Here is a 13,902-nt window from a genome sequence, read left to right as displayed (position 1 = left end):
AGGAAATCTAAGTGTGCAGGAGATACATGCAGGCCCTTGGGAGACCAAGGAGTATGCTGGTCTGGACCATTAAAAACAAACAAACAAACAAACAAAACCAGCATACTCTCATTAATACAAGTATGCTAAAAATTGATGATTTCACACAAAAACATGACTAGAAGCTGGGGGAGGGGACAAAGATTAAGGACTGTTAAGAGAGCAGATGCCCAAGAGGACTAACTTCTGTCTGTAGTACGGCAGGATAACTGTTCAGCTACATATCTCAGGAGTCAGTGGAGTCAGTGCAGACTATATGGAACCCTGCACCACAGATGCATGAGGGGATGAGCACACGAATAATCTAAACTGACCTTATACATGTTAGAGACATGCTGAAATACCTACTGCACACAATAATGACAGGCAACCATTTGTGTCAATCAAAAAACATGTTAACAAAACAGGAAGAGCCCACTTACCTTAATCTTACTCCTCAGAGGGACATCACACTGTGAACCCCAAGATTATGAACGGAAAACCTTGCTGTGGTGTGGCTCAGCCCTAGCATAAACCTTTAACCCAAGACCTTCTGTTTATTGTAAACAAGGAGTGGAGTTGTGGCTCAGCCCTAGCACAAATTTTTAATCCAAGAGCTAAAGTCAGCCCTAGGTCAAGAGGCAGAGAAGGTACCGTCCGACAGGAATGACCATAAAGACAAGGTAAAGAGAAAAGAGGGTCCGTGAGCTGCTTTTTCCTTCTGGGATGTCAGGAGTGTAGAAAGATCAGCTGGGCGCTTTCTCTGCCTCTCTGAGCTAGCAGATTTTCACCCCAGTATCTGGCTCCTGAGCCTTCCTTGGTAAAATCAAACGAGTGTGTGTGTGTGTGTGTGTGTGTGTGTGTGTGTGTGTGTGTGTGTGTGAAAGAGAGGGAGAGAGAAAGAGAGAGCTTTCATTCACTAAATTTGCTATTCCTTTTTTAATTTAATTTTTTCTTTTTTTACTTATTTAGTTTACATCCAGCTCAATGCCCCTCTCCTAGTCATGCTCTCCCACAATCCCTAGCCTTTCCCCTCCTCTTCTCCTCCAATCAGGTAAGGGCCTCCCAGGCATCCCCCCACCCCACACACACACCCTAGCACCTCAAGTCTCTGCAAGGCTAGGTGCCTCCTTCTCCTGGAGGCCAGACAAGGCAGCCCAGCTAGAACAGCATATTCCACATACTGGCAACCATTTTGGTGATAGCACAATTGGGATTTAAAAAAAGAAAAACGCCATCAGTCCAGGGTGGAATCAAGAAAAGAGGCCCAGAGATCCAGGCAACTGATCACGAAGCATCACCTTAGAGTCCGTTAGCAACACAAGCTTTCCACCCTCTTCTAAGGCCCACTGGATCATAGTCATGGGATGGGGCCCAGGAGAGTGGGCATTAAAAAAAATGTTTCTTAAAATAAACAGAGCCTGATTAGCACATGCTACCATTGAGCCACACCCCAGTTTGGGAGTAGATGGTGGTTCTGAAGTGTGTTCACTGAGCTAGAGAAAGTACCCAAGGAGTTCAGGGGATCTGCAACCCTACAGGTGGAACAACAATATGAACTACCCAGTACCCCCCGGAGCTCGTGTCTCTAGCTGCATATGAATCAGAAGATGGCCTAGTCGGCCATCAGTGGAAAGAGAGGCCCATTGTTCGTGCAAACTTTATATGCCCCAGTACAGGGGAACACCAGGGCCAAGAAGTGGGAGTGGGTGGGTGGAGGAGTGGGGGGGGGGGTAGGGGGGACTTTTGGGATAGCATTGGAAGTGTAAATGAAATAAATACCTATTTTTAAAAAGAGAGAAAAAAAAGAAGCATTTATCTGTATAGCAAAGATAATCTGAGCTGATAGAAGCCAGTAAAGTGTGTGTTCGTGCCTCTGTGTGTGTGTGTGCATGTGTGTGTGTGAGAGAGAATACATGCAGGTATGCCTACATGTACACTTGTGAAAACCAAGTTAGGTATTGTTGTTCCTCCTTGTCTGCTGAGTCTCTCACTGGACGATTACGCCTGGCTGCCTGGCCAGCAAGCCCTGCGTTCCCTTCTTCCCGTCTGTGCAGGCAGCGCCTAGCTTTTTTATATGGGTTCTGGGGACTGAACTCAGGTCCTCAAGCTCACACAGAAAATAATATTTTACCAACTGAGTGATCTCCCCAGCCCAAGGCAATCCTTTCACACATACACTGGAAGGACTCTCACCCACATCTATCTAATGCACAGCATAAGAAGAAAAGCAGCTCAAGACCCTGAGTGGGATGCACTTCGATGACAGCACAACCCTTCCCCGCTTGCTTCCTCTGCTCTCCAACCCCACCCCCAGACCGGCTCGCAAGGCAGAGTACTTCGAGCGACATTTTCAAATGTGCATGAATAGGAAGCTGGGGAATTCACTCTTCCTTTGATTTATAAGGAAACATCTCATGCTGTCCTCGTGTTGGGCCTGAATGTGTTGAGTTGAGCAATGGCTGTTCCATGCCTCAGAATGTCACTGTCCTGCAGAACCACGATGGAAGAGCAATAGCTAACTAAACTTGACTTCACTGACTTAGATCTGCAATCACGGAAGGAGCTAGGGATCTGGACTTCACTAAGAAGCACACAGACTAACTTCAACCCTAGTGCAGCCAGGACTAGACGCTGGGTACCACAGCAACACCAAAGGGACTTTTATTGCTGATACACAAGAAAGGTGACAAAAATATTTCAGTAGCCATGATTGAAGCCACAATACATAATCCTCAGCACAGATAATTAAAACAATCTTGGGTGGGGTGTACATGCACATTCTTTGCACACACCAATGCACATACACACATACACATAAATACACACACACACACACACACACCTCTAGAAAATGAATATGCAAACTTGGGAGTTTCACTCTGATTTCAGGTCAGCTTTTTGACACCTAAAGGTCATCCCAAAATTTCAGCATGCCAAATTCCTCCCAGCCTCTCTTAATACTTAATAAGATCATAATGATTTCATATGAATCCAGCTGAGGCTATAAAAAGCCAAGTAATGTGAAGAACGCTTTCCAATCCATTTAAAGCCCCAGAATGCTCAGCTAGGGTCAGATGACATCATTATCTATAATCTATTTTAAGCAATTTTTAGTTTAAAATTTTTTAATGCTCTCTGGGTGAATTATAAATATATTTTGGTTGTAATTTGATTGACTAATAAATCTGTTTTGTCTCCTCAGAGCCCTCGGATGCTCTCTGTAGGTTCAGTATCCCCTGTCCTACCATGATCCCTCAGGTGCCATCAGCACTGTAAGAGAAAACCCCATGTAATCAAACAAGCTCAAGGTTTTCTGCTTGTATCATTTGCTGATGATGTACACACAAGGAGGCGAAGTGAGGTATCAGTCAGTTACCAAGTCTCTATTAGGCAAGAAGCTATGATGTCAAACAGAATGTGAACCTAGTAACAACCAAAGACTCACTTACCTGAACTCTAGGTCAGTCTTCAGAGACAGCCCATGGAAGTGTGAGCACCCCCATCCTGTGTTTGCAGAACTAGTGGGAGCTCTGCTGAGAGGGGGAAGGACACTTCCTTCTCACGGCCCCAAACTACCACAACCTGAACTCTGGAAGCCACACCCGTCCCCTTCCAGCCAGGAAACACAAAGGCATGTTCAACAAAGATTTTGCCTTGCCACCTCCCTTGGGCAGCTGGCCAGTTAGGCTGTGTCCTGGGATTTAATGGCTTGGGTGGTTACTGGCCAAACCGTGATGTCTTTCCTTCCTCCACCACCACTCCAGAGCACAGCAACTTACGTGGTGGCGGCGGCATCTCCACAGTTCCCTCCGTCTGCTGCTAGGTGGTTTCTGTCTAGTCCAGGAGGCCCATGGGCAGCTGACGTTGTGGGAGACGGGGTGGAGAGAGAGTCCTGACTGCTGCTGGGGGGATCCTCCTTGAGAGGGCTGGGACTGTCACCTAGAGGGAAAAGGCATTGGTGTTCAAACCAACCAAGAAGAAAGAAAGAACTCAATCACATTAACTTCAAAATCACCTTTCCAGCTCAGCCTGGGAGCGCGTGGACACTTTGGAAGGTTTGCACCTGTGGATTTGCTTTTTTGTTTGTTTGTTGTTTGAAAAAACAAAACAAAGACTCAGAGCTGTTATAGTGTGGATATTGAATGTTTCCAAAGACCCATCAGTTATCAGCCTGGTTCCCAGCTAATGGCACTACTGAAAAGAGGCAGAAACCCTAAGAAGTACAACCATCTGAAATGTTTACCTGGTCCTTAAAGCGGGCAAGGGGACCTTAACCCCTTCTCCCTGCCTTCTTGGCAGCCAAGAGGTAACAACTATCTCTACCACATGTGCTCTATTGCTGCCCCCCCCCCCCAGCCTAAAAACAAAGTCATGATTTAAGACTCTAAAACTGTGAACCAATGTAAACCTTCTCTCCATTTAAACTGGCTTATCCTAGGTGTTTATTGTAGTAACAGAAAGCCGACTAACACATACATGATACCCCCCCCCCCCATGAAGAGTGAAGAAAAGAAAATAACTAGTCAGACTGAATGGGAAACAAGTGCCTTTTATGTAGCCACAATGGATGCTCGGCCTAAAAAGACGCCAGATCCAAGCCACTAACAAAGTCAGGACAGGCCAGAGTAGCACACAGCCATCAGAGCCTGTCCCTGTGCATTCCTTCACACCGAGTACATAAGAAAAGGGACGTTAAGGGACGTAAGCAGCTACCTTAGATATGACTTCTAATGGTCCAACTTATCAACATTCCAGATGTGAAGGAGTTCCCACATGCCCGTGAACACCAAAGAGATGTCACTGATCGGGGTCCTGCAGTAACTGCAGGGGATGAATGCAAACCACAACTAAGACGCAGGTCCTTAGTGAGGTGTGTGATTTATACCATCTTACAAACTATGTTTATTATCCATTGTGCACATTATCAGCTTCTGTAGGACATGGCAAATGCACAAAAGAACTTCCCAAAGGAGCTGTTCCCTCAGCTGGCCTTCTCACTTCCATGATGATTCCAGGTTTGTCTATAAACACACTGGAATGGCACCAGGCCGAGCGCTGCCCTTTCTGCCCAAAGAACTTATTAAATATTGACTTCCCCAGGTGACTTGCAGAGGAAGCAGTTCTAGGGAAACAGCACTAACATGGCCTTGATTTTCCTGGTGATGGGCCATAGCAATTGCCCAACGCTACCACAGCAGCAAATGGAGGTCTACAACCCCAGCCAACAAAAGCTCAAGTGTCCTGAACCCACACACAGTACCCCATCCTGGGTTTGAGGTGCAGAGTTTACACATAAATGCCAAGGTTGGAAGAAAACTCACTCTCAGAAAACCATCTCAGAAAAACAACAATTCCTCCCAAAATGAAGCACAAGACAAATCCTGGGCCCTGAGTAAGCTAGCTGTTGGAATTTAAGTCTTGAAAAGTGAGTGACGAAAATAAATCTTACTGACTCCTGACCCGACTCAGGCTAAGTGAGTGTGTCTTAGGAAAGAGATAGGAAAAGCTAGATTAGGGCATTAAGTAAGCATCAGAAATAACTGACTGGACAGAGATGCCTGGGGAGACATTGGATTTCCAGTGTGTTTACAGAAGTTGGTAGCATCGTGTAACAAGAAGGCCAGTTGAAGGAAACAGCTCCGAGAGAACCCATCAGAGAGCCCTGCAGAGAAAGTGGACTGTGCAGGTCCTCTCCCTGGGCTGCACCTCCTTGCAAAGTCTTGTCCTGCCCTCCACACAAATCCTAGAATATTGCTTGTTTTTTCTTTTAGCTAAGCCACTTTTTCAATAGCCCTTCGGCACAAACATGTAACCGGAGAAACTCAGTCCGGACATTAGGGCCAACTTGGAGGCAAGCGAACCAAAACCAACAGAACACAGCTTCAATTCTTTTTAGAATGGAGTTCCCTTTGAAAGAAGGACTGGCACTTCCTGTGCCTAGCAAGCTCAACTCCAGTTCTCTTCTGCACGCGAGTGAGCGAGCATGCACACATTTGTGTCCTGAGCTACCACCACTCTACAGAGCTGAGAGGGACTTGGCTGGTGTGGTGCTGCACAGCTACATCGGCACTCCAGGCGCTTGGAGGCCGAGAATTCATGTAGATATCCAAGCTGGGCTCCATACACAGTGAGTTCAAGCTCGCCTGGACTACACACAGACCAGAAAGAGGAGGCGAGAGTTTCTATGACTTGTTTGTGAAGTTCCTTCTCCTGCAGATACGTTTGTTATGGAGCCTTTAAGAGGGGGGGCCTTGCTGGAAGAAACAGATGGCTGGGGCCTGATCATGAGGTTTTGCTTTCTGATGGGGGATACAATGAATCTAAGGTGGGCTCCCCCCAACCTGAACCTAAGAGGGGCTCCTACCACCTGGTGTTTCATGCCACCAGGATGACTGTGTGTATCCCTCCAAACTGTAAGTCCACCAAACTCCTCACCTCGCCCATTAATTGGCTTCTCGACAGGGCTCTGTCTACAGCAAAGTTAAGTATCCTTAGCACAGCTGACCTTCAGGACAATTACCAATGTGAACTCAGCTACAAGAGCCCAGGTAGGCATCTCCTGGTGCAGAGCAGTGAGAGGGACACAAGCAGTTGGGTTTCCTGGCTTCCAGAAGCCAAGGATACCTAGACTGCCATTCCTCCAGTGTCATTCATTGTCACCTGGGCAGTGCCTAACACAGCAAAAGTGGCTGTGGAGGGTCTGGGACCAGCCTGCTCCTGACTCCCTCTAACCAGGGAAACAGGGGTGGGTGAGAAGCAGGTTTGAGGAGCCTGAGAGCAGAGGTCTTACTTTAAAAGCATGCCTGGGGTGTTTTTACCACCAGATACAGAAGCTCATTTACATTGCCTCTGATCCTTTCCCCAGGCAGACTGACAGCACAAACTGTCTTTCAGCGAGCTGAACCACATTCTATTAAGAGAACTGTCTTCCTGTCTGCCAAACAGTGGCAATCTGAGCCCTCAGGTGAGAATAACAGGGGTGGAAAGGAATGTTTGCAGACTGATCAAATGAAGACACCTCGCTCCATGTTTCCAGCCAGTAACATCCCTCTCCCCGTCCTGTCCAGGAATGAGTCTGTCTACTGGGCAAAAATCACTGTAAACAAGAAAAACCTGAATCACAACCATCATGTACGTCAATAGTCAGGCTGATAGCCATGCCCCAAAATTCTGTTCACAATTTCTCCTAGTAGTGTGGCCTGTCAATATATTTGTATGTGGAAGATGGAGGCCCACAGCAGGTGTTCTCAGAAGCCTTTGAGACCCTTTGAGACTGGGTCTCTCACAGGCTTGAAATTGCACAAAAAAGTCTATGCTGGAAGGCCAGGAAGCCAGGGGATCCACCTGTCTATATGCTTGCTCTGTCCTGGAATTGCAAGCATATGCCAGCATGCCCAGATTGTTCTTTCAATATGTGCTCTGGGATGGAGTCAGATCATTGTGTTTGCAAGTAGGTACATTATCAAGTTCTCACCTAAGCTTGTGTGTTCAGTGATTTCTAAAGCCTGAGCTTTACCTCTTACAAGATTAATTTATAATTGAGAACTAGGAGCAGACAACTTAATTGTTCATTTGCTATGAGCTGAACCTGGGTCCCGTACATGCCATGCGAGCTCTCTACCACAGGGTCCCAGCCCCAGCCTGGCTCTGATCCTTTTCACCTCTCACTTCTTTCAGTAAGGCAACCCTCCACTCTCAAGTGTCCTGTGAATAGAAAGAACAAAAATGATACTAACAAATTTCTGTTTTGAACAGTCACCAAGGACAACAGGAACACCCAACTTAAACCTGACCTCCACCAAACACTTGCCAACACCAGTTTGCACACTCTCCTTTCTCAACGAAAGCAGCATCAGTTTGGTATTTTGCTGCCACACAATGGCTTCACAGCCTAACCTTGACTGCCACCCAACTCCCATCATAGATGTTTGGAGGGTGGAAACCATGTCTCAGGCTTGGTAACTCTTTACAAGCAGTGTGTTGCCAGACAAAAATCAAGAGACTTGGGGAAATGCAATGTGCTCTCTGTTACAAGGAAGATCATGGACACGAAACGAGCTTCCAAGACTCAGCAGAGAATAAGGGATCTAAAATTTTCAATGTATTCTCAGAAGACTGGCTAGAAGTTGCTCCGTCTCATGCATCCCTTCCCGACCACAAATATCTCCAATTTCCTGCCCTTCTGACTACTCACCAGGCACATCATGGACAAAACTTAACAGTTAAAATAACAGTTCCCTGGTAATAAGGACACATGCTCCACTATGTTCATAGCAGCCTTATTTATAATAGCCAGAAGCTGAAAAGAACTCAGATGCCCCTCAACAGAAGAATGGATACAGAAAATGTGGTACATTTACACAATGGAGTACTACTCAGCTGTTAAAAACAATGGATTTATGAAATTCTTGGACAAATGGATGTATCTGGAGGATATCATCCTTAGTGAGGTAACCCAATCACAAAAGAAGTCATTAGATATGCACTCACTGATAAGTGGATATTAGCCCAGAAACATAGAACACCCAAGATACAATTTGCAAAACACAAGAAAATCAAGAAGAGGGAAGACAAATAGGTGGATACTTCATTCCTCCTTAGAATAGGGAACAAAATACCCATGAAAGGAGTTACAGAGACAAAGTTTGGAGCTAAGAAGAAAGGATGGACCATCCAGAGAATACCCCACCCGGGGATCCATCCCATAATCAGCCACCAAACCCAGACACGGATTTTGCTGAAGGGACCCTGTTATAGCTGTCTCGTATGAGGTTATGCCAGTGCCTGGCAAATACAGAAGTGGATGCTCACAGTCATCTATAAGATGGAACACAGGGCCCCCAATGGAGAAGCTAGAGAAAGCACCCAAGGAGCTGAAGGAGTTCTCAACCCTATAGGTGGAACAATAGGAACTATCCAGTACCCCTAGAGCTCATATCTCTGGCTCCATATGTAGAAGAAGATGGCCTAGTCAGTCATCACTGGGAAGAAAGGCCCCTTGGTATTGCAAACTTTATATGCCCCAGTACAGGGGAATGCCAGGGCCAACAAGTGGGAGTGGATGGGTAGGGGAGCAGGAGAGGGGAGGGTATAGGGAACTTTCGGGATAGCATTTGAAATGTATATAAAGAAAATATCTAATAAAAAATTAATTAATTAAAAAAAATCAGTTCCCAGCCCAAAGGTGCTCACATTTAACATGGGAGACAGCTGATAATAAACAGAGCAAAAGGTGGCATTTGCATAATGGGACTCTCTCAAGGAGCTCTGAGACTCAAGAATAACGAGTTTTAAAACCTGACAGTGGGAGGGCTGGAAGACATGTGGGAGACATGCAACAGAATAAGGAGAAATTACTGCCAGACTCGGAGGCTCTGAAGAGAAACATCGGAGCTGAAAGACAGGTGAGAGCCTGGCAGCTTTCAGAGCTGTTAAGTCATTGGATTTGGCTAGAGTGTGCCCCCCCCCCCCCCCGGCAGAAAGAGAAAAAACAAAAAACAAAAAACAAAAAACGGGACCACACTAGGGCATCTGAATTCACCTACAGCTGCAAAGATGTCACTGCAGGGATTGCAGAGAGCAACATGATCGTGAGATTGAATCCAGGAGACTTTCAGGCACTGCAAGTCGGCAGAACTCAGTAAAGACAAGGAAGGGAGAAGAAAAGTTCCACTAAAACTGAGATAGGAAGGTATGCCAGAGGCAGGTGCATTTCACTAGTCAGTAGGATTCGTTGTTGTTGTTGTTGGTGGTGGTGGTGGTGGTGGTGGTGGTGGTGGTGGTGTAGAGGGACCGAGGAATGAGCTGGAGTCCTGAAGACTTGCTATGCAAGTTACTACCTCTGTGATGAAACACCATTACCAAAGCAACCAGGGGAAGAAATGGTCTATTTGACTTCTACTTCCACATAAATGCATCATTAGAAAAACCAGAACAGGATCTCAAGCAGGCAGGAAAAACGGAGACAGGAAAAGATGCAGAGGCCAAGGAAGAGTGCTGCTTATTGGCTTGCTCCCCATGGCTTGCTCAGGCTGCTTTCTTAGAGAACCTAGCACCACCAGCCCAGGGACTGCACCACCCACAATGGGCTGGGCCCTCCCTGCTGTCAATCACTAATTAAGAAAATACTCTACCTACAGGTTTGCCTACAGCCTGATCTTATAGAGGTATTTTCTCTGCTCTACTGACTTTAGCCTATGTCAAGTGGACATAAAGCTATCCAGCACACCAAGAGACAGCCCCAGGAGTGATTTGATCATCTGCTTGAGCATGTGAACAATATTTTACTTTCATAATCAACAAAGCAGAGGCTGGCAGAAAACTGGACCAAGTTCTACCGCAGCCAGTAACTTACGCTAACTGTAATACTCTGGTAGGCTCTTCCTCCTGCTTTCTGTCCCAGTGATAGCGCTCTGTTCTCTCCACTCACCATCTGGTCCCTGCACCTCAGCAGCATCCCCCTTGCGTGTGTGAAGGAGCAGGACTTACACTGTGCTACTCCATCACTGACGGCACCCTTCACTGCCTTCCTCTCCTTCCTAATAGTACAGAAACCAGACTGTTCCCAGAGTCCCTTCTTAGCTCTTCCTTCACTCAGCCTCGAATGTGGTCCCGACACAGATCCCACAAAGCCTCTGCAGTTTCTGCAACTGTTGGGAACGGGTTCTCTGCAGGAGCAGGGTGCCTCCATGTTCCTCATTCTTAAATAGTAACCAAGTAAGAACAGAAGGGAGGGAGGGAGGGAGGGAGGGAGGGAGGGAGGGAGGGAGGGAGATATGTAACTTACTGTTGGGATTTAATTTACACAAACCTCACAGTGGCACATCTGGTTAGTTCACAGATAGCTGTAGGCTGCCACTGTGGGGCCCCATGTTAGGTCAAAAGGACCTCAGAGACATCTGTCAACTGGCTAATCTCCAGTATCAGAAACTTTTGCTGAGAACTAAGTAACTCTAGCCACAAGGACACAGCTATACTTTTCTTATAAAGCTAACCAGGAATTTTTCTAGCCAAGAGATTTTATATGGAAATCTTCCTCTCTCCCACTTACGCCTAGTAACAACAAAAAGAGGAAGATGCAAATGTTGAGGGTGTGGTTTAATGCTTGCATTATGCTAATTGGGTCCCCAAAACTGCAGAAGAACATATAAGACACTGAGGGTCCCTACCCTCTCCCCCAGTTGGTTTTGATTGGTAAATAAAGTTGCCAGTGGCCAACAGCTGGGCAGGGAGATAGAGGTGGGACTTTTAGGATGATTCCCCACCCCCTCAGGAAGGAGGGGAGGAGGAAGAGAGCTGCCATGCCAGGAGAGGAGTAGCTGACACAGCTGAGAAGTGCATGACAGACTGACAGCCAACATGTAAGAGCCAGGGATTGTGGCCCAGGAGGGCTGCAAGTCTGGGTCAGGGGCAGCCAAGGTGGAACATAGGCTGTAGTAAGTGATGAGCTGGGATTACTGGAAAGTACATCTGCCATGTGGAGGTTTGTAAGTGGCAAGACGTGTGTGTGTGTGTGTGTGTGTGTGTGTGTGTGTGTGTGTGTGTTCATTCGGGAACCCAGAACATAGGGGTGGGTAGCAAGGACTCTGCAGCCGCTGCGCTGAAGGGGTTGATTTGAGTAGCATTAATTAGATAGTACTACACACAGACACACACAGACACACACACACACACACACACACACACACACGTTTACCCGTCCATTGTCTCTGTGCAACAGAGACAGAAAGGAAATATTCAGGGGTCAGTGACTGCAGAAGCCAGGAGCTAACAGTTCCAGGACTCATCATGCCCAGCAGACCTGACAGTGCTCAGATCCTGTGGCTTCTCAGAAGCGCAGTATGAAACCCTCCACACTACATTCAAACAAAAAGTTTGCAGTAAATCCACTCACCCAAGGCACTGGATTTGAACATCCACCTTTCCATTAGCTGTGTGCTAGCCAAGCTTGGTTCTAAGGCAAACCTATAGGGAAACTGTTGAATCACCAGCTCCAGCGAGGGAAAAAACCGCAAAGGAGAAGGAAGAGAGACGTGGATCTAGTGCATGCTTGCGAGCACACTCACGGCACCCTCCTTCCTTCACAAAGACTTACGAGCTTGAACTTGTAAGAACAAAAGGGAAATTAAGATAGTGTTATGCTTTGAATATAGAACATGCTCCCACAGGTGAGTTTTGAACACTTGGTGTCCACCTAGTGGCAGTATTCTGGGGAGGTTCTGAGAATGTTAGGAGAGACAGCCTAGCTGGAAGATTAGCAGTCCTAACTGGGGCAGGACTTCTGGGACTAGCTCTGACTTCTGACCCACTTCCTGCTTCCTGGCTCCCTGTGATATCAGTAGCTGTCCTCTGCTGCAGGCTTCCTCCACCATTATGATCTGTCTAGGTGGACAGGGCCAATCAACTAAGAGCCCGGCCTTCTGAAACCATGAGCCAAAATAACTAACCTCCCCTTGATTTTGTAGGTAATGGGACATAGCTAAGCAGGAGTGACTACAGTGAGAATGCCCAGAAAAGACGAGAAGTCAATAATTTAGAGATGCACAATACAGACAACACAGCAGGTAGAACTACCAACATCTAGGTCCTGGGAGAGGAAATAAACTGGGAGGAAGAGATACTTAAAGCACTTAAAGCAGTAAGGACAGCAAATGGGAGAATAAGGGAAACTATGGATGCAAGACACCACTGTATAATTCAAGAATGGCAAATATGCAGGATGTGGTGGTGCACACCTTTAATCCTAGCACTTGGGAGGCTGAGGCAGGCTGATCTCCATGAATTCGAGGCCAGCTTGGTTTACAAAGTGAGTCCATAACAGCCAGGGCTCTGTTACACATAGAAACTGTGTATCAAAACCCAATATATGTGTGTGTGTGTGTGTGTGTGTATCAGATACAAAGAAGAAAACTTATGCAAACATGAAGAACACATCATGTAAAAGTCAGTCTAACACAAGAATTCAAAATAGTACTGAGATCAGAACAGAATCCAGCAAGCCTTCAAAGAATCAAAGGAAAAAGAATTCTATCATTTAAAATGTGAGGCTGTAATAAAAACATCTTCGGACATTAAAAATCCCTAAAGGGCTGACACTGGAAGTACTATTCTGCTATTCTCATAGAAAAATGCTTCAACGTTTTATCAAGAGAAGCAACAGAGCGTTAGTAAAGTCTACTTCTGCCATTAATAAAGGAAACGGGGGGAGTAACCCAAACAATCCAGACGCAAGTTCTAGGAAAGACCAGCAAAGTGTGTGTGTGTGTGTGGGGGGGGGGGGGGGAATGAGAGGCAGCTGAGACTATTTGTCTTGCTGACTGTGGAAGCAAGTGGCAGTGTAAGATCTCAACAGGGAAGTAAGGTTCCATGACTCAGATAAGGACACCTGCATTAGAAACAAGACGACAGAAGCCTACCCTCAGAAACGGTGGAAGCTGGCTTGTTTCCTTAAAGAAAAAGGCAGAAAAAAGAAAAGTGTATCAAATGCATTAAATGGAAAACATACAATGACAGAAACTGTTACATAATGGTAATTATATGAAAATGGATTAGACTTGTCAATTAAAAGACAGCGACTCTCCAAGTGCATTTCTGAACTCAAGCAATATGCTGACTTAAAGAAACAAGCTTACAGTGAAAAGGACGAGACTGAAAGCACAGTAAGAAAGGATAGATATACTAGGTAATCAGGACCCCCTAAAAGGAAATGGCAGCAGGCACATGAAGGTCACTTATCAGGGATAAAGAGCAAGGTCAGAGAAAGAAATAAAACCACAGATGAGGCTTCAACCAGCCAACCATTAGCTCCCGAAAGCTCAACAAGTGACAGGCTTTGACACGCTCCACTCAGACCCCATCATGTAGCATGAAGAAAAAAAGACC

At 46.2% G+C, this 13,902-nt stretch overlaps 1 protein-coding gene across 4 annotated transcripts in view; it reads right to left on the bottom strand.

The window, feature by feature from the left end:
* Positions 1-13,902, bottom strand: part of Arhgap10 (Rho GTPase activating protein 10) — a 262,769-nt gene that overhangs the window by 23,553 nt on the left and 225,314 nt on the right. For all 4 annotated transcript variants that reach the window (XM_085843806.1, XM_085843807.1, XM_021169585.3 and 1 more), the window contains one exon: positions 3,801-3,960. In XM_085843806.1, coding sequence (XP_085699932.1) covers positions 3,801-3,960 — 160 coding nt within the window. The remainder of the gene's footprint in view (positions 1-3,800; positions 3,961-13,902) is intronic.

Source organism: Mus caroli, unplaced genomic scaffold (assembly GCF_978045245.1).
Source record: "Mus caroli unplaced genomic scaffold, Mus_caroli_1 scaffold_10, whole genome shotgun sequence".
NCBI classification, from domain to species: domain Eukaryota; kingdom Metazoa; phylum Chordata; class Mammalia; order Rodentia; family Muridae; genus Mus; species Mus caroli.
This window is presented reverse-complemented; position numbering and strand designations above follow the sequence as displayed.